General features: G+C 36.0%; 1 protein-coding gene across 7 annotated transcripts in view; it reads left to right on the forward strand.

Moving 5' to 3' along the window:
- Nucleotides 1-18,525, forward strand: part of EPHA6 (EPH receptor A6) — a 502,797-nt gene that overhangs the window by 332,971 nt on the left and 151,301 nt on the right. For 5 of the 7 annotated variants that reach the window (XM_065076549.1, XM_065076536.1, XM_065076555.1 and 2 more), the window contains one exon: nucleotides 1,337-1,461. The exons of the other annotated variants lie outside the window; for them this stretch is intronic. In XM_065076549.1, the coding sequence (XP_064932621.1) occupies nucleotides 1,337-1,461 (125 nt within the window). The remainder of the gene's footprint in view (nucleotides 1-1,336; nucleotides 1,462-18,525) is intronic. 7 annotated transcript variants of the gene reach the window in all.

An 18,525-nucleotide genomic window follows, 5' to 3' on the forward strand; every position in this document is an offset into this window, starting at 1 on the left:
CTTCCTGAAACATTTACAGGAAAGAAAACTGAGGCATGGAATTTTGTGACTAGAAGCAGATTCTTATTTCATTTTCCTAGGGAGACTCTTTCATTCAAAAAATAAAAACAGAAGTCATAAAAATGTGTTATTTTTAGGAGACAGCTCCTCAGAAGCTTAGAAGAGGTTAAGTAAGATTCATAATAGAGAGGAACGGGGGAGGGCATACAGTGAACCTATATTTGTTAGTGGAAAGACAAATAGCAAAAGCTGTGAACCACTGGAAGATTTTTTTATTATTATTTTTTTTTTTTTAATTTTATTTTATTTTATTTTTTATGTTTTATGGTAGTTGGTTCAGCTTACTCGGTTGTCTTCAAGACTGTTGAACAACATGACTGGTTTTGTTGTAGCATTTGGGAAAGCTGCACATCAATGCTATAGAAACAGCATTAGTGTCTGGAGAATATTAGACCTTCTTTGACATGCTTGACCAGATTAATAAAATAAGCAAAGATCATTTACTAGACTGTAATTTTTGCACTATTTCAAGTTATTGCACAGGTACCAGGTCACCTTCTTTGCCAAAAGGGCAGAAAATTCATTTCTTAAAATTAGTTAACCCTGTAGTGAGATAATTTGGCTCTTGAGTCCATCCACCCATGTTGGGCCCCTTCCAAAAGCTGCTGGAAGCGGTTCCTACTTGCTGCACTGCTGCAGACCTGCAGTATCAGTTACAGCAGGTAGTTTTGGGGGCATCTTTTCCCCCACAGTTTGTCCGTAACTCAGTCCCTGCCTCTGGCCTCCTCTAATGATCTGGCTCTTTCGTGCACCCAGCTACCTCACCAATGGGCTGAAATGCCCTTGCTGCTGACAGCCCAGCTAGCACAAATAGGATTCATTGCGTCTGTTTTAACCTGTGTCACTTTATTTTACGCCACAGAGTAAACTGAATGCACATTTTACACAGTTGAGTTATAACATTTAATGGCAGTTATCCTGAATGTAGAATTTGCTGTCTCTGAAATGGGGTTCAGCGCTGGACACGATGTCCTCGGAGCCAGCAGTGCAACCTGTTTGTGCGCAGCCGGCGGTGGGACTGGCACCGGCGCTTCTTTCTATATTTTTGTATACAGCCATTTTTCAGAAGCTGGTCTGCACTTTAACAAAGGAGTTACTCGTATGTACTTGAGACATTAATTCCAGGTTATATGGTTTCCCGGAGAAGTGCCATCTGTCATGCTTTTCCGCCTGGAGGTCACTCAAAGTTACCTCGGGTTGGTATCCTAAGACAGTAGGTTGAAAGGATAAACCGCGTGCTTCGTCTTTAACCCGTAGTTATCCTTTTCCTTTTCAGCACCCTCCTTGATAGGTATGGTAAGGAAGGACTGGGCTTCCCAAAACAGCATTGCCCTCTCCTGGCAAGAGCCGGACTTTCCCCACGGAGCCATTCTGGACTACGAGATCAAGTACTATGAGAAAGTAGGTCTCACAGCATCACCCAAGCTCAGATCCTAAAGAGCAATATGTTTTCTATTTTTAATATTTAAAAAATACTTTAAACTTTTCACTTGATCCCACATACAATGCTATGTAAGTAGACGTTTTCTTTTGTACTGTTTTTTTTGTTGTTAATGACTGTCTTGTTTCATGTCAGAATCAAGTAGAGCAGCAAGCAGGCAGTAGGTGTATCTGTCTCAGTAACTACTTTTGCAAACATGGATAAACGGATCATATACTTGAACATATTTTGACTTATGGACTGTAAAATCTTTACATTAGAGTGACACTGAAACAATTAAGGTGAATGTCAATGTGATTTCATTTGCGGCATTATTTAACAATAATCTGTGCTTAAATGATAGAGTGCACCAGCCTTGTTTAGAGGGTTACAAAAGGTTACAAGAGAGAAACTGCTTGGCATTTGTGTCAAATTTCTGGCATTCTGTCAAAATTACGTGATTTTGCACAAAAGAGAGGAACAACATGCATTACAAGTAAAGGTACAAGGTGCACACACAGCATGTCTTTTGAAAGCATAATTTGAAGCCTGCTACTCCCAAAGCACAAAGCACATTTTTTCATTTCCAGTTGGCCCCAGGGCCTTATACCAGTGTAAAATTCAGTGCTAATAAGTGTGTTCATTCCTAAAGACATAGACAGGAAATTTTTGGTGTCTGTACCTTGAACAGTTGCCCACTAAGTCGTTTCTTGCTGTTTCTCTGTCTCCATCCAAAAGCCACAATGGAACTAAGGGATATGTGAGAAGACCACAAAGAACAGAAATATAAGCCAAATCATGAAAAAAGATCTAGGTATGATAGGCTCTGTAAATATCTGAGAATTTTCTTCCTTGGCTGAACTTCTGTATTGAGTTTGTGCAGCTTTAATGATGCAGAAAAAAAGAGTAAACTGGGAAAAAAAATCCAAACAATTTTAAAAGCACAGCTAGAGGGAGAAAACAGATTGCTGAGTACATTTAGTAGCCAAAGCAAGGAAACCTTATTTTCCTACACTAATGGAATTCCTTCAGGTTTTGATCTATTACTGTAGTAAGCCACATTATTACTTGCACTGCCATTGTTTTGTTGGTTGATATTAAAATAATAACCAGGTGAATTAAACAAGAGAATAGTGAATTTTTATTCAACTGAATAGGAAGGATTTCAGAGATCCAAAACCATTCATATAGATAATTATAAAGATTATATTTATGAAAGTCCTTAATCAATAGATTATCTGTCAATATTTGTCAATACCGAGTGACATGGAAAATAGCTCTCTGTGGAGGTCTACTTATTACTTAGTCTTGTCCATCGTGCAGCAAGACTACACACACAGGTTTCATGGCTCTTCGGTATATACAGTTTAAACCACGCCTACATTTTTCCACCAAGAATGGACCATTTCCTGTTTTCACTTTTTATAATGTATAAGGAATATCTTCTAACTGTAAACTTCTCTTCCTTCTTAGATGTGGGAATATAAACGCATTGCTGGCATCTTCCAGTACTGTTGCAGAGCAGTTATTTTGTTCCCTAAGTCACTAACTAAACGCGTAGCTCTTGAATACACCTTCTGTTAGTAAGTTAGAACAGGCGTGCTCTCTGGCAATGCTGTGTGATAGGCAGAATGGGAGACAAATAAGCCAGCAATAGCAGTAAGAAGATCACTTATTTGAGCAGAGAAATTAGCATGTGACAGATTTTCAATAACTCTCACGGAGACCAGATTCTAGAGCAGAGAGGTGAAAAATCCAGTACTGCAAGTCAGTCCACTGATTTGCAGTATTAAATAGAAAATGTGATTTTATACTACTTTAATTATATTTAAATAGTGCTGAAGAAACATACATTATAACTATAACACTGGTAAGTATAGTGGCCAAATGCAAATGGGATTTGTATACTGAAAAGAAAGAGACGTTTCCTACCTTGAAGCCAGAAAATATTAATGTACACAAATAATTCAGTTAATAACAGTTTAAATTAAATTCATTCTTCTTCACCTTGGAACTCTGTGTATTAAATAGCATAGTTTGTGTAATGGTTGGGGTAGATGTAGCAAGTAAAACTGTAATCTTTCAGGCTTCCCAGTAGTCCTCAAAGAGGGAAATACCAGCATTCATGTTCTCAGTGACCAACTAGGATGGTGTTGCATACCCACATGAAATGTGAGAAATATGAAATAATTGTCTACTGGATTTAGTTTACCACAAAGACATCCCTCTAGTGGAGAGTAAACTATGCAGCTAAAGTTCAAGAACATGTTAAGTATCAAGAGCTCAGAAATTTTATTGTTGTCTTAAGCAGTCAAGAAAAACACAGAAAACAGTAGTCTTACGTACTAATAAACGCCCTAATTAGTAAAGCGGAACAGCTTTTGCAGTCCAGTCCTTATCCCTTTTTAGCTGCCATCTGTGTTCCCCCAAATCAGTTGATTGTATCCATTTCTTAACTTTGTGAAACTCTGAAGAACTCTGCTCAATTCAAAAGTTTTACAAGTATGAAGTGCTGTTTCTTATTAGATACCTTGTTGACATTTGCAAAGTTGCCAGCATGACATTGGGGAGCGCATTAGGGAAGCATGCTTGGTTTTGATTGTAACCAGTAGGAATTCTGCTCATAAATGAAAGTAATATCTTGTCATGTGCTCCCAAGGTTTTAGGAAAGGTATGGAAACTTATGAAAATCAAGTAGCTGTCTAATAAACTACTGTCAGCACTCCACAAAACGGGGCAGTTTCCAACAATTTTATAAGTAAGATGAATTAGTGACGGCAAACCCAGAACACAGAGATGCAGCTTTCCATACATATCCAGAACAAGCAGAATAAGGGAAGGAGGCTCGACTGTGCTAAATATGCAAGAAACTTATATTTGCGCTCTTGTGCAATACAAATTGCACACAGAGAACTATCAAAAGATCAAGCTCTCTGTGTGAAAAATATTCATGCCTTCTGGGAAAGACATGAAAGACCAAATAATACAGTAATAAAGTAGAGAAAGAAAGTTATACGAGGCTGTCAATAAGCTACAATTATGGAACACATACATTAATTTAAAAATATAATAAAGTAGCTCAGTAGTTTTAGCTTTAAAGCATTTTCTTCTGCATGACCTTCATTTGTTCAGTGAATTGCTGCAAAATATTCAGAATCATAACTTAACAAAATACTGTTTGGATTTCTATCTGTCTCTGAAAATTAAAATCTTGAGAAAATAGCAGAACTTAATTGTGAGCCCATTCTATATGGACTGTACAGATTTTTAGTTTCTTATTTAGGAATACACTGGTACATTTTAATGTGGTTGGCTGACAAGAGGTCGTTTTGTTCTGCAGCATTCAGCCAAAAATGCAGTGAAGATAAGCTGACCTAGGACATAATTAGAGAGCTGACTTGGCCTGTGAGGAGAACAAAAATTCCTAGGCATTCAGTCCAAGATGCCATGAGTTTCTGTCACAGTAAAGAGGAAGAGTTTTCTATTGCTTGAATGTAACCATGATGTAACCAGGGAGAGAATATCATGATTGTGAAATAATACTGTATGTTGAGGCCTGGTAGTTGAAATATCTTGCTTCTGGTAATTATGAATCATTCTGAAAACTAAACAGTTAAGAATATTTGTTGCCTTAAGTGTGTCATTACAGCAACACACAAAGAATTATTTAAATGTTTGACCTTAGAGGTCTAAGATGCACTCTGAAAAGCATTTCTTCATAGACCTTATTTGGAATACACACTTGCAAATTATCTCTGTTGATACAGGATGTTTGCCCTATTCTGCAATCTGTTATCTATCTATTCTATTTTATAATCCTTTAGTATCTTTCACAAACAGCTCAATATTTTTAAAAGAAAAAAAAATGTGTCACAGGCAGTATTATCTTTCCCTTTAAAAATCAAACTCCAGATGTCAATATAACCTCATTTTCTTTGCTAACAGTAGTTAACTTTGCTTTTATACTTTAAAAGTAACACTCAGACACTGACCAAAGCTTTTACTTTTTGAAAGGTTGCAGGGTATTGTAATCTATTTAGCTCTCACCAAAAAGGTCACATACGCGAGGCAAATGGGATAAGATATGGCCTTGTTACAGCCGTGTAATGAAGCTGAATCCTTCTGTAGGATGTACTCACAGTACACAGTGGGTATAAACTACACCAGCTGCACTTAAGGTTGTGCAGCTGAACTGGAAAATGCTTATTCCTCCCCTTTTTCACTCAAACCCTTAAAGTTAATCATAAAAAATTAATGCTTCCTGAGAGCTGCGTTAAGCATACCAAGCTGTATACATATCAGCAACTATTAAGTTCTCCTATATGGCCCAGATACACCAGCTGGATTGTATTTTCTGTTACACACAAGATCATATATAATTAGCTGAGGAAGCCTGTCTATAAAGAAGAGATTTTAATGGGATGTACCCAAGCAATGTCCCAAGGCATTGCAATGACATCACCAAACAGAGAATATCTTTTGGAGCAAGATATAGGATGGAGGAACTGGCTGATGTTTCTTTGCTTGCTTGTCTTTTGATGAAATTTACACTAGATCTCTGTAACAGAATCCTTCATTTTGTTGGCAGACTCAATTTGCAACTCACAGGCAGTTTTCACATAAAAATTTTAATGTTCCTCCATATGACAGTGAGTGGACAGGATACATATAATATCAGATATGACTTTTCCCCTATTCCAGTATTATTTAGAGTAGAATTAATAAATAAAAGAGAGAAAATAGCCAAGCAGTAGAGGCAAGGGGGAAATTAGTTTTCGAATGAGATTTTAAAAAGAGATGAGGAGCTGATGAAGCAGAGAGACAGAGGAAAGTGCCAGATTTAAAGAATTAGCAAGCAGTATGACCTTGTTAATTTTTCTATCAGTCTACAGCTGAATTTAGTTATATGAGAAATGGTGTTCCTTCTTAAGATCTAATATTAAAACAAACACTGCAATTTCTTTGAATACTCATTAATATGAATTAAAATAAGCCATCCTGAATTTGAGTAATAAAATGCATAAGAGACTTTCAGGTAAATGGCTTGAAAAGAATAATGTGAAGATTTAAGAATATCAATGCATAATGTTTTGAATGACAGATTTATTTTTACAAAAACTAATATGGAAAATTATAAACAAGAAAGTAATTGTGTCTTTCAGAATTGTTTGCCTGTGATTGTATTCTTTAATTTAAAGCAAATCTATCTGTCTAGGAATATGTGCACCATATTATTTCAAAACCACAGAAGTGTATATATATAATACAATAGATTTTGTACTCTCCACTTTGATGAGAAAAAGATGTAGTGTGTGTACAGAGGTATTAACTGATATCCTTGCCATTTTTGCCACACTTTTTGAGGAACAGATAATCTTGTGATATGCTCAGTGCCACACTGAAGACTAGCACAGCAGTAACAGGACTGGGAGCCCAGGGAACATCAAGCTCACTTTCACACGTGTGCCCAAGTTGTTTCATTCTCATGTGAGCTGCCAGTGTAAGGTGTGTAATTCATCCCAGTTTAGGACAACTGATGTTTGTCTCCAGCCAAGGAGATATTTCATCATGATTAATTCAGTTCTGCTCAGGCAAAACCAGGCCCTACTTGAGTATCAGCTGGAATCTAACCTAAATGAACAGGAGTCATACATGTTCTCATTAGGCAAGATATAGAGATTTCTTACAAGAAGCCACATCATATAGGTCAGACAATCCTCTGAATTTCTGGGTGACAGTTTGGAAAGGTGAAGTAAAATTAGTCATTTCTCTCCTGTAGCCCTGTACCTTTCTGTGTGGTCTATATGGCATGTATGAGGTTCATTCACACTCAACCTCCCTACTACTTAAATAGCTAAAGCACTCCAGACTTTCCACCTCTTGAATTACGATTTTGCATAATGTTTAACTGAGTTAGAAGGATCACTGTTTTTCAGACACAACTGTGTTGCAACTACCTTATTTCCCTTAAATACCAGCTGTTACTTTCTTGGTTCAGATTTTGCTTTTAGGTTAGGTTTTTAAATCCTGAAGAATAATACATGCGCTGGCTCCAATACACATGAGGCTGCAAGGAACCTTCAGACTGTGTCACATTATACAGGAGTAGGCGTAGTTCATTTGGTACCATTGTGGCTGGATTGTTAGCGTGCACTGGTTCTTTCACCAGGCATGTTCTGTTACTGTTGCTATACCTACCGTAGCATACTTTATACCCTTGCAAGCTTCCTGACTTAGTTTTTAGGTCAGCATCACTGACAGGTTGGGGAAGAGGAAAAGGCTTGTAACAGTGGGGATGAGCATGTGAGTACTTCAGGAGCCTGGCCAGTCAGTGAGTATACTCAATATAAAATAGCAAGCACTGTGCTGTTAGCATTGAATAATCAGCTGAGCAATATTTTAGCCTCATGAAATAATTCTCTTTTAAAATGAACACTTCGGTCCTGTAATATTTTTCAATTATCAGAATTATTTGAGGCATAAGTAGCAAACTACTGCCTACAAGTAAGATGTTACTGATGTGACTAAAAGCAAGAAATGCAGGGCTCATGCAATAATACATTTTCATTACATTTTCAGCACGTTCTCATTAAAACAATACCATTGAATAATTTGGATGTATAAGAGGTTTTGGATAATAGTATTAAGCAGATATTAGTATTTGACCATAGCTACTGGAACAGATCAGCAAGTGTCAGCGAGGCACCAAGGCTCCAAAGAGCACCTCTGACATTCTTGGCCATTCAGAACTCCTGGAAAACAAACCATGTCTGGTGAAGGCTTTTAAAAAATTATCGCTACAGATGCACTTTGGGAGATAACCATTAAAACGAAATCTCCTAGCTTATTTTAGCATAGTAACTGATGTTAAACAAGCTTCTCAGTTTTCGTGATCTGCTGTTATTAACCCAGTTTCCCAAGGGAAGAACTATAAAAGCCTTAGATTCTAAAAAAGAGAAAAATATAGGTCTCAGAACTTTTGAAAACTACAGTGAATAATTAGGAGACTCTATGACCAGATATAATTTTTGCCTGCAGGAAAGAACCTAAGGACCTTGCAGCAGCCATTATTAATGACACTGATATAATTACTATTAGGAGAAAAAGAAATCTGGCCTCTAAATATCAATTACATGCAGCAGAGGGTTTAACAAAGAATTTCTAAGCAAGGCCTTCTCCATTAGGTGCCTGGTTTGGCTGTTCTCCTAATTGTTGTTGTCAATTATTTAGAGATAGCTTCTAAACCATTGTGTTTAATAATAAAGTAGCCTACAGAGCTATTACTATTGTCATTCCTGCTGAACAAAAAAATCTCTATGACAAGTATCATGCTGTTTAAGCGGGCCTTGTGGATTTGATTTAAAAAAACAACATAGTTCAGTCTCTGCTGATCTTATGTTCTTGTCTGTAGCAAACACCATTTTCCCCAAGGAAAATTACATGTACTATGCTTATTCCAGTAAGCTAGAAGAGCTGCACAAATGTAGTAAAAGTGCATTAATGGTTTGGAATAAATGGTTTTCCAACTCTTCCAAGGACAGAGGCAATAGAAGTATGCAAACTATTACAAGGCAACAAACAGCACCACGCAGCTTGTTCCATACCTCAGAAAAAGCTAAGAAAGCTAAATCCACTGATAGCAGAGGTTGGTTGTTAATAAAAGGAATTCTTCAACATTTTTCCTAGCCATTTGGCATTTGAACTTCATAAAAAAGTTGTTTTAAAAATAGTTTACTGACACAGCAAGAATAATAATGTTAACCACAGGAATTAGCTGTTAAACATGTGAGGTCAAAAATCAGATGCAGCTATTTTATAATGCAATAAGTTTCAGCTCACTCCTGGGGACAAACTTCAGATGATTTTGATGAACATATTGTAAAAAAGAAATGTTCTTTCTTCAGATAGAATATATCAATTGCACAAAGGGAAGTGGTAAAAAGTTTGACGTTTAATCCTGAATTTAAAAAGTGGAGAATGTACTCTCAGACTATTTTGTTATTGTTGTTATTGCTGTGATTGCTGTTATTGTTAACCAGTTTCAGAGTTCACCTTTGAGTTTAGATGCAGTAGGTTTTAGTAGTATCTGAAGTTAAGAGTCGTAGTTGCCTCTGGTACCTTAACACACATTCAAGAGTCAGACTTTGCATTTGAAAGTTTGACATATTTAAAAAACAAAAACAAAAAACAAACAATATTAACAACCACCAGCAAACAAACAAAAAACAAACCAAAAAACCCCACGAGTGGTGAGTTTCATGAGTAATGATCTAAATATAACTAGTGTAGCTGCCAGAACATGGCCATCGAAACAAAAATAATTTACTTATATATGAGTTAAATACAATGTCCAGGTCTCCATTTTGCTAAAATCTGTCAGTGTTTCATTTAGACCTTCTTAAAACAAGAACTATCTTAAAAGTTCCCAAAAGACTTCATCTATGAGCCCAGACTATTTTAAAAACTGAAGTTGGGACAGTGTTTCATAATACACAAACTCCTTACTGTTCATAAGTTGTTCTTTCACAACCATAAAGGTGGATTCACAGATTAAATCAAGAATATATGCGCTTTGAGACATTAAGTGAGGTTATATCTTTGCCTAAATGAAGGAATGTTCCAACACGAAGCATCATTTCACTTCCAGCTTTTTCCTGCAATCCTTGATGCATTCAGGAGATATTTGGGGAGATACAGGTAAAAAGACATGCATTCCTTTTTTTGAGAAAAAAAAGAGAAAGTTCATTTTTTTCTCTCTTCTGAGACTGCATTCCAACTGCACACTAACCATGTAGAAGGACCGATTGTTATTACTTTTCCACTTCAAATGTTATTCTCACACTTAAATGGAGACAAAGTCACTGATTGCATCATATAGGCAGCCTCTTTTTTGTTCAGTAGGGATGTCCCCAAAGCACTCACTCTGGGAGAAGGGAGAAAAATCAAAAGGGAAAGAGGATGCTCTTTTAAGGAGAGCCATTCAATTTTCATGCAATAAAACATACTATTTACACGTTTAATATTAGTATATGCATTTTAACCCTATATTAAATAAAAGATGTGGGTTTGCTGGTGGTGAGGGGTGGTTGCTGGAATGAAAAATGCACATTAGAGAAGCTATTCATTTAAACGCATTATTCATTAGCCAACTTGAATTCATAGAAATAATTATTCAGAAACTCCCATGTCGTTTTGTTAGTTTTGTACCCTAATAAAATCATTAATGATTATTTTGCTGATTTCAAAAAACATAATGTAAAAATTACTTTTTTTTTTTTAAATATATTAGTATTAATAGTTTCAAAGCGCCCTTTCTTCATTTCGTTGTCAGGGAAGCAGAGTTAACAGCCTATCATTATGCACTCCTTACCAAGCTGTTAATAGCTTCAGAGTCTTTTGCAGGAATTCACCTGCTGCTCATAAAAACATTTATGTTGCTGTAGGAACTTGACCAGGTTGATGCACATTGTATTTGCAATGACCTTGCACAAACTGTCTCTTTTTCTTGTTTATACTGCCAGAAGTACTAACATATTGTATTAACACAATGGCAATTATTTAGTGATTGAGACAGCTCTTCCTTTTTTAAAAAAGGTATTGTCACCTGTCTGTAAATTTCTTTTTTTTTTTTTTTAATCTGTTTTTATCAACACCAAAAGTATTATTTCTGCTAAAGTCATTTAAATTAGAGATGGGAACTTCCCTGATACAAAAACAAGAACAAAAATTGCTTCATCAGTTTTGCAAGTGTAAAATCAGCATTGTGGCTTACTTGTTAGATTGTTTACTTTGTCCTTTGAAATTCATGTTAAACCAATTGGAGAAATATTTCCATTTTTGCTTTATACTCCTCTGTTAACTCACCGAGGTATTTGAAGAAAACATAAAATTAAATAACATGCTATATTTACTTGTGATGTAAAGCCAGGATCTGCAATACAGTCATGCCACTAGAGGTTAATTCAGAACTTTTGAGTTAACATTATCAGATAGATGTTTGCTGTCTGCCTTCACTGAGACACAAAAAATGCACATACATGTTCACAAATACACACAGAACATGATATTTCAATGACTTTTCAATAGCTATTGATATGCGTATATCTGAAGAGGTTTGCATCATGAAAAATGCTACACAGTCTCAAAGGATTGTCCCTGTATATAGATCCACAGTTCCATCTTCCCTTTCATTTATTATTTTTATTGGAGTGATACAAGTAAAACTGTAGTTAGTGTCAGAGGTTGTATTTTAAAGCCAAAATTCTTCCTCCAAGATTGATTTTTATTGTGTGCTGTTGAAATCTATATTAATATTGTCAACTTTATTCTGTATTTATAAGTCCTGATTTTCTCTGAAAAGGAAAGTAGTTGTCCCAAAGAACTGTATACACAGCATGAGAAAGACTCATTATCATATAACATTCATAGAGATTTAAATTAATCCTAATGACTTTAGTCATTTACTCCAGGTTCACCATAATGACCTGAATCAATGGTATCTATAACCGTAGGTATTTTGCTTAATTAAATAAAAGCGATAGCTTTATTAATGCCACTGAACCACAATTGACAGCTCTCTTATGTGTATCTGTGAACCAAGTAAACGACTATGAATAGTTTTACTTTAAGTATGGCTTGTGTCTGAGCTGGTGTATATCAGTAAGGATCTTTTCTGTGTTTGCCAGGTAGGAAATATTCTGTAGCAAATGAAAACAGAAAAATGTACATTAGTCTGCTCTTCTAAGAAGAAAATATATTTATGTAGAAGATTCAACCCAGGCTTAAAATCAGAAGATTCAACTTAGGCTCAAACTAGTCTTAAAATCAGCCTAGTTACTCGACCTGTCCTAACACCCTGGAAGACTGAAATACATTTTTAAAAGAAGTTGGAAAGGCTTTTTGCCTCAAGAGGTATTTAATACAGTATGTAGTTTTTTGCAAGGGCATTTGTAAAGATGCATACATTACACACAGAAGTTAAAATTTTCCAGCAAGGTGTTACAAACGTGATAAAATATCATAGAATCACAGAATGGTTGGGATTGGAAAGGATCTCTGTAGATCAGCTAGTCCAACCCACCTGCTAAAGCAGGTTCACCCAGAGCAGATCACACAGGAATGTGTCCAGGTGGGTTTTGAATGTCTCCAGAGGAGACTCTACAACCTCCCTGGGCAGCCTGTTCCAGTGCTCTGTCACCCTCTCTGTGAAGAAGTTTCTGCTCATATTCAGGTGGAACCTCGTGTGCTTCAGTCTGTGTATATCCAGCACAAAACAGGAGCCCTAAGCAAAATCTTGGACCTACACTACCTATGGAGATTGTAGGGATTCTGCAATTAGGTAAATTAAGCAGATTTAGTCATCAGGACCATTACAGCTGAGTTTTTTTTGTAGCTGACCCAGTGCTATACTGCATTTTTAGGATTGGTAGACTCATTTAAATTTCTGAAAATATGTTGTGCTTTTATTTGTCAAAATAGAGCATTGGCTACATTGTGTTGTATCAAGTAACCATCATTGTAGAAGTTTTCTGAAAAATCGGATCATTGCTCTTGTATTGAAATTCCACTTCAGTTGTAGGATGCTTCCTTATGTTAAAAACGTCTTCACGCTTCAACGTGAAATAGGGGAACCACAGTGTTGGATTCTACCATGAAGGAATGCAGCAGTTTTGTGTGTACAGCATTTCTGTAATTTTTCCAATGCTGATGATGTTGGGTGTGAGATTGACTGCCATATATCTCAGCAACTTCACAGAATCACAGAATGTTAGGAATTGGAAGGGACTTCGAAAGCTCATCCAGTCCAAGCCCCCTGCCAGAGCAGGAACACCTAGATGAGGCTACACAGGAAGGTGTCCAGGTGGGTTTTGAATGTCTCCAGAGAAGGAGACTCCACAACCTCCCTGGGCAGCCTGTTCCAGTGCTCTGTTACCCAGTGTTCTGTTACTTAGAGACTTTCAGGTATTGTGGCTACAGTATTTTTTTACGTCATGAGTTGTCCCTTTTTGTAATCTTTCCTCCAGGGTCTTGCATTTTTAAAATTTCATTATCCAGTGACCTACTTCCCATCTGTAACTAGAAGTGCTGTTCTGTGATACACAGACATATGTTGAGTTTGACTGTACAAATCATCGATATTCATGATTATTCACTATTTCTTGCAGATGAAGCACTAGAGTATATTCAACAAAGTCATCAGGAACCAGATATGAAACAAAATAATAAAATAGTATTTCTAAAAAAGAGTTTATAATTAAACTTGTTGCCTAAGAATGTTTTGGAAGCCATAAGCAAAATTGGTTAAAAAAAATAATTAAGTAAATTTGTGGAAGAAAAGCCTGTGAGCTGTAAGACATAATGAAGCAATTTTATTTAATTCAGAAACCCACTAATCTGCAGATTGCTGGACTCTGAGGGAGAGTTAAAGGTGAGCATGGGGAGAAAGAACCTGTATTGCTTATGTGGAGTCTCAAGTCTGCAGTGGCATACATAGGAGTCGATTCAGAAATTTGAACTATAAATCTTATACACTAAATGAATGACTTGGGAATTAGCCCACTGGCTGGCTGTACAGAGTTCTCTGGGCTTGCTTCACAACAGAGTCACAGAAGGTTTCCAGTCTTCAAATTTTGCAGGATTATGTCTGTTTCCTGTAGAGCTGTATTTGTCAGTGGGTTTATTATCTCATTATGAAGTACACCTTAGTGTTAGGTATCTCAGAGGAAACTCTGCTTTGCTGTCCAAAGACAGCAATGCTTGTATATACTAGTTGAGTTGATCTTTAACATTAGGAAATTAGTTCATGCTTGCAGTAGCTCATTGCTTCTTCCCAGCAGGAAAAGACAGAGCAGAGGAAAATAAAATTAAAATGAGTGAAAAAATAAGAAAAATCTTCAGGGACAACTGGAGAGGCAGACATTTTTATATGCTGAAGTTAGAAAGACTCCTGGAGATACTGGTACAGAGGTTTTCACTGGTAAATATTTTTAATTAGAAAACAAATGTTATCAGAGTAGCTCTTAACTGCTATAAAGATGGAATTTAGTATCTGCTCTTATCTGATAATTCAAGTCATGTTCCCCAGCTCCCTTTATTATATTCTGAATTGCACCCTGTTCCATCACCAACTTAAGGCATGGACCTATTTTTATTCCTTTCGATTTAATCTCCTTGTCAGTATGACCAGCAGTGTCCTGTGTGCTGCCTCCCCACTTGGTGTTCCCTTGGGCCCACCATGTCAACCACACAGCTTTTGCTCAGCCCACCTCTCCCCTCGTTAGGCTGGCGAGAAGGTTAACACTGGTTTAGAGTCACACTGTCCTCATCTCTCCTCATTTAATTTTCTCTTTTTCATGGTTCACCTCGCATCAACTCATTTCTGCCTTACCAGTTATATAATCCAATTAAAATCAGGTTTGGCTGGGTTTTGACCTTTCCGTATTTTCTTTATGATTGGTTATCTGTTCTTTCCCTTTTCTTGTTGACAGCTTCACTTTATGTATGGAGAAAGTGATGAGTTGACTGACAAGCAATCAAAATATAAAATATTGAAAGGCCAGACAGGTAAAGCACACTAGTATTTCAGCTCCCCAAACTTTCAGCATTTCAGATTAATCACAAGGGAGGTCAAAAAGGGAAGGCAAAAGATTACACCCTAAAGTGGCCGATGCCTTAAAATGCTACAGGTTTCTTCTCTGAAGCAATTTTCTCTATGGCCCTACTTTTTCCTGTTAGAATTTTCATCTTTGTTCAGATATTCGTACTTACTTTTCTAAATTTACATTGAGTTCATTGGTCAGCTGGAAACAAAAGTTACAAGATTTTTAGGAAATATTTTTGAAGAATATTAATGTTATCTTTGACTATTATTTCTATTTTTGTAATTTTTTTTATGACTATATTGCAATGAGAATTTACCTAATCCTGTTGATCTGATCATAATCAGATATTAGTTAATGTTAGAAGCACATTTTTGACCCTGTAAGTCTTTTCTCTAATATCTTCCAAATATTACTGATGTCATTTATGTTAATAGATATACTACAGGTCAAAGTAGTAATCTAAAAGAAAATCATACACAAAATTAGTAAAAATAAAGAAGCTTTCAAAGACAGAGTTTCCCAGGTTTAGTTAATTTTACTGATTTCAGTGTAATTACTCTTCATCTACAACAATCTATGTAAGATGAGAAGAGAGATATATGACTAGGGGCAATAGGCATTCAGCAATCATATTATGGAAATATTTTATTGCAAAGAAATAAAATAATTTTTGACATTTACTGGGGACAAATTAGTTATGAGAGAAATATAGACAGTATAAATCAAAGACAATTTCCATAAATTAGAGCTATGGGGGCTATGTTTTTATTGGAAAACACAGACAGTATGTATAAACTCCACAGTTAGCTGTTATTTATCTTTAAACTGATTAATCACATATTGGCTATACCTAGTAATTACCTACTGTTTTATTCTAATGTGTATTGCAACATTAAAGTTCAGCTGACCCTGGAGGCAATTAGTTACCATCATAGCTGAATCCATGAGAAAAGTAAGGAAGGGGTTGGAGCTTATGACTAATAAAAATGCCTATCTTCCAGAATTGTGACCATTCCTTTAAAATAATGATGCTTCCTCTGTAGGCATATCCTTCAAACTGATATATCTAGGAAAGAGGAAAAATGTTACCAAATGGTCTCATAAAAGATTCTTTTTTATTATCGGTGCTTTTATTTAAACGTTGATAATATCTGAGTCATGGAACTCTGAATCTTCCTTAATGTGATACGTATTCAGCTTTGACATTGTGCTTTAGTGCACAGGAGAAAGACCTGGTCTCTGTGGTGTAGAGATTGAATCTCTATTAGTATTTCTTTCTGCTAAGTGATAGCGTTCCAAAAAGGCTAAGCAGGATTATACAGCTTAAGTACAGAATTTTCATGTTGGAGGACAATGGATATAAACTAGAAAACGTATTTGCAAGCAGTTGATAGTAAATTCAGTTACTGTCTCCGTGGATTCTTTCTGTACACATACATTTGGAAGTTGTAGGTACACAATAAGTATGTCCTCAGCTGGCAAAAGCCTTTGAAAACCCTTTCCCCAGTGTCAATTTACGAAGCCTTTTCAGTTACTCGTGGGACTCAATGAACTCAATACCTTGATTGTCGTTCATAAAATAAGTTAAAGTGAAGTGCAAGAGAGCGTTAACTCCTGGAGCCCCCATTGTATATTCTAAATTGTAGAAAATTATATTTGCTTAACTTTTTCAGTTGCTAAAATAAGAACTGATATTATTTTGGTTAGAGCCATTGTTCTCTTTCCCACTCAAATATGAACAGTGACAAATCTTGACTGCCTGAAAGTGCCTGGATTTTTATCAGTGCTTTACTGGGAAAGTTAACATTTTAAAGATTACTTGAGCACTATAAGCAAAATTCTGTATTTCAGCTTTTATTTCCATTAATCTTTTTTTGCACTAAATATTTTAAACTTTATATACTTTTTCTCACCCATAGCATCAGAATGTAAGCTTTTGGATTGCAGTGTGAGTCTAAAGTGATAAAAGGTCATTACATTTTGCTTATTTTTATCAATATTTTATTTCATATATGTGTACAAGGTCTTCATTTCTGTGCTGTTTTCCTCCAAATTAAGATGAGGGTGAAGTTGGAGAGCAGCATGTTCACATAGGTGTGGCATATGGAAGTATATCTCTTTGTTTACAAGTATTAATTTCATCAGAGGGAATCTCCTTTCTCTTGAGCATATGAGAAAAATGCTAATACTCATTATGATAATATAACATCTGGATATTGAATATGACATTCATGAATAGACTTGTTGAATAATAGAATCATTTTTGTTAAAAAAGACCTTTAAGATCATCAAGTACGACTGTTAACCTAACACTGCTTTCAGTGAAGCATAATAAAGAGCTGTCATTTAATCTTGTGATATCATATAGTGGAAATGTTTCATTACAGCATATGTTGATGGGACAGATCCAGCTATTCTGTTACATTTCAAAGGTGGAAAGCTTTTCATTACTTTTTTATATTCTGATCCTGCTACTCCATTAAATCAATTAGACCATTAGCTCCATTGTAACTTCCATTCAGTTGATGTATTTCCTTAGATATTAAAAAAATATCTTGACTATAAAGCCCAATATAAAATTAGGATAGATACAGATTCAGAAACTCATGCAGAGGTGGCTGCAGGAAAGAGTTTGATTCTGAAAAGTGCTCATGTTCAGGCACAGACTGAACTGTTAAGGATTTGTGAACATTGTCATAGTCAGAACTGAATCCACTGATAAGAATCACACAAAAGAAAAATACATTTTCTTTAGCCAGAGAGATTTTCAAAATTCATAATATGATTCTGTTTAACTTTGATAGCTAGTTACAGGCTCTGCATTATACTGTATAATAACATGGGCATCACTTGACATTTGTATTATATTTATGTTTTCATTACAGATTTTCACCAAGACAAATTTACAGTAGGCAGATTTTGTGGTAGTCCTCTGCAGTTATCAAGAAATACAGAACAGATGTAGTCTTTGACAGTTCCCATTGATCCTGGTCCCATCACTCTCCAGGTCAGAGTTCTGTCACAGAGCATACTGTGGCTCCTTCTAGCCCACAAAACCATGCTTCATTTTGATGGGAAATAGGGTGCATGGCAGAAGGGCAAATAGATGTCTAAATTTTTCCAAAACATAAAATCAGAATCTGGTAAAAGCATGCACTAACATCCAGGAAGTACATTGAATTCTTGCAGTTTAAACTTCACTTTTTGAAGCTAGAATCCATTCAAACGTAAGTGCATATTGTCTGTGGCAAGAATATAACAAAGTATCCCATAATTCTCTGCAGACTAGAATTGTATTATTTTATTCTGAGACCATCTTTAGCCTCCCTGGGAAAGGTCATGGCAGAAGGACTGACCAACCTTGAAAGCCACCCCATCAACCTAAAATTGTGTCTCTGTGGAAAGCTCTGGCTTTCCAGGTAGACTTTGTTGTCATAAGAAGGC

This window comes from Columba livia, chromosome 1, assembly GCF_036013475.1.
Source record: "Columba livia isolate bColLiv1 breed racing homer chromosome 1, bColLiv1.pat.W.v2, whole genome shotgun sequence".
Taxonomy (NCBI): Eukaryota; Metazoa; Chordata; class Aves; order Columbiformes; family Columbidae; genus Columba; species Columba livia.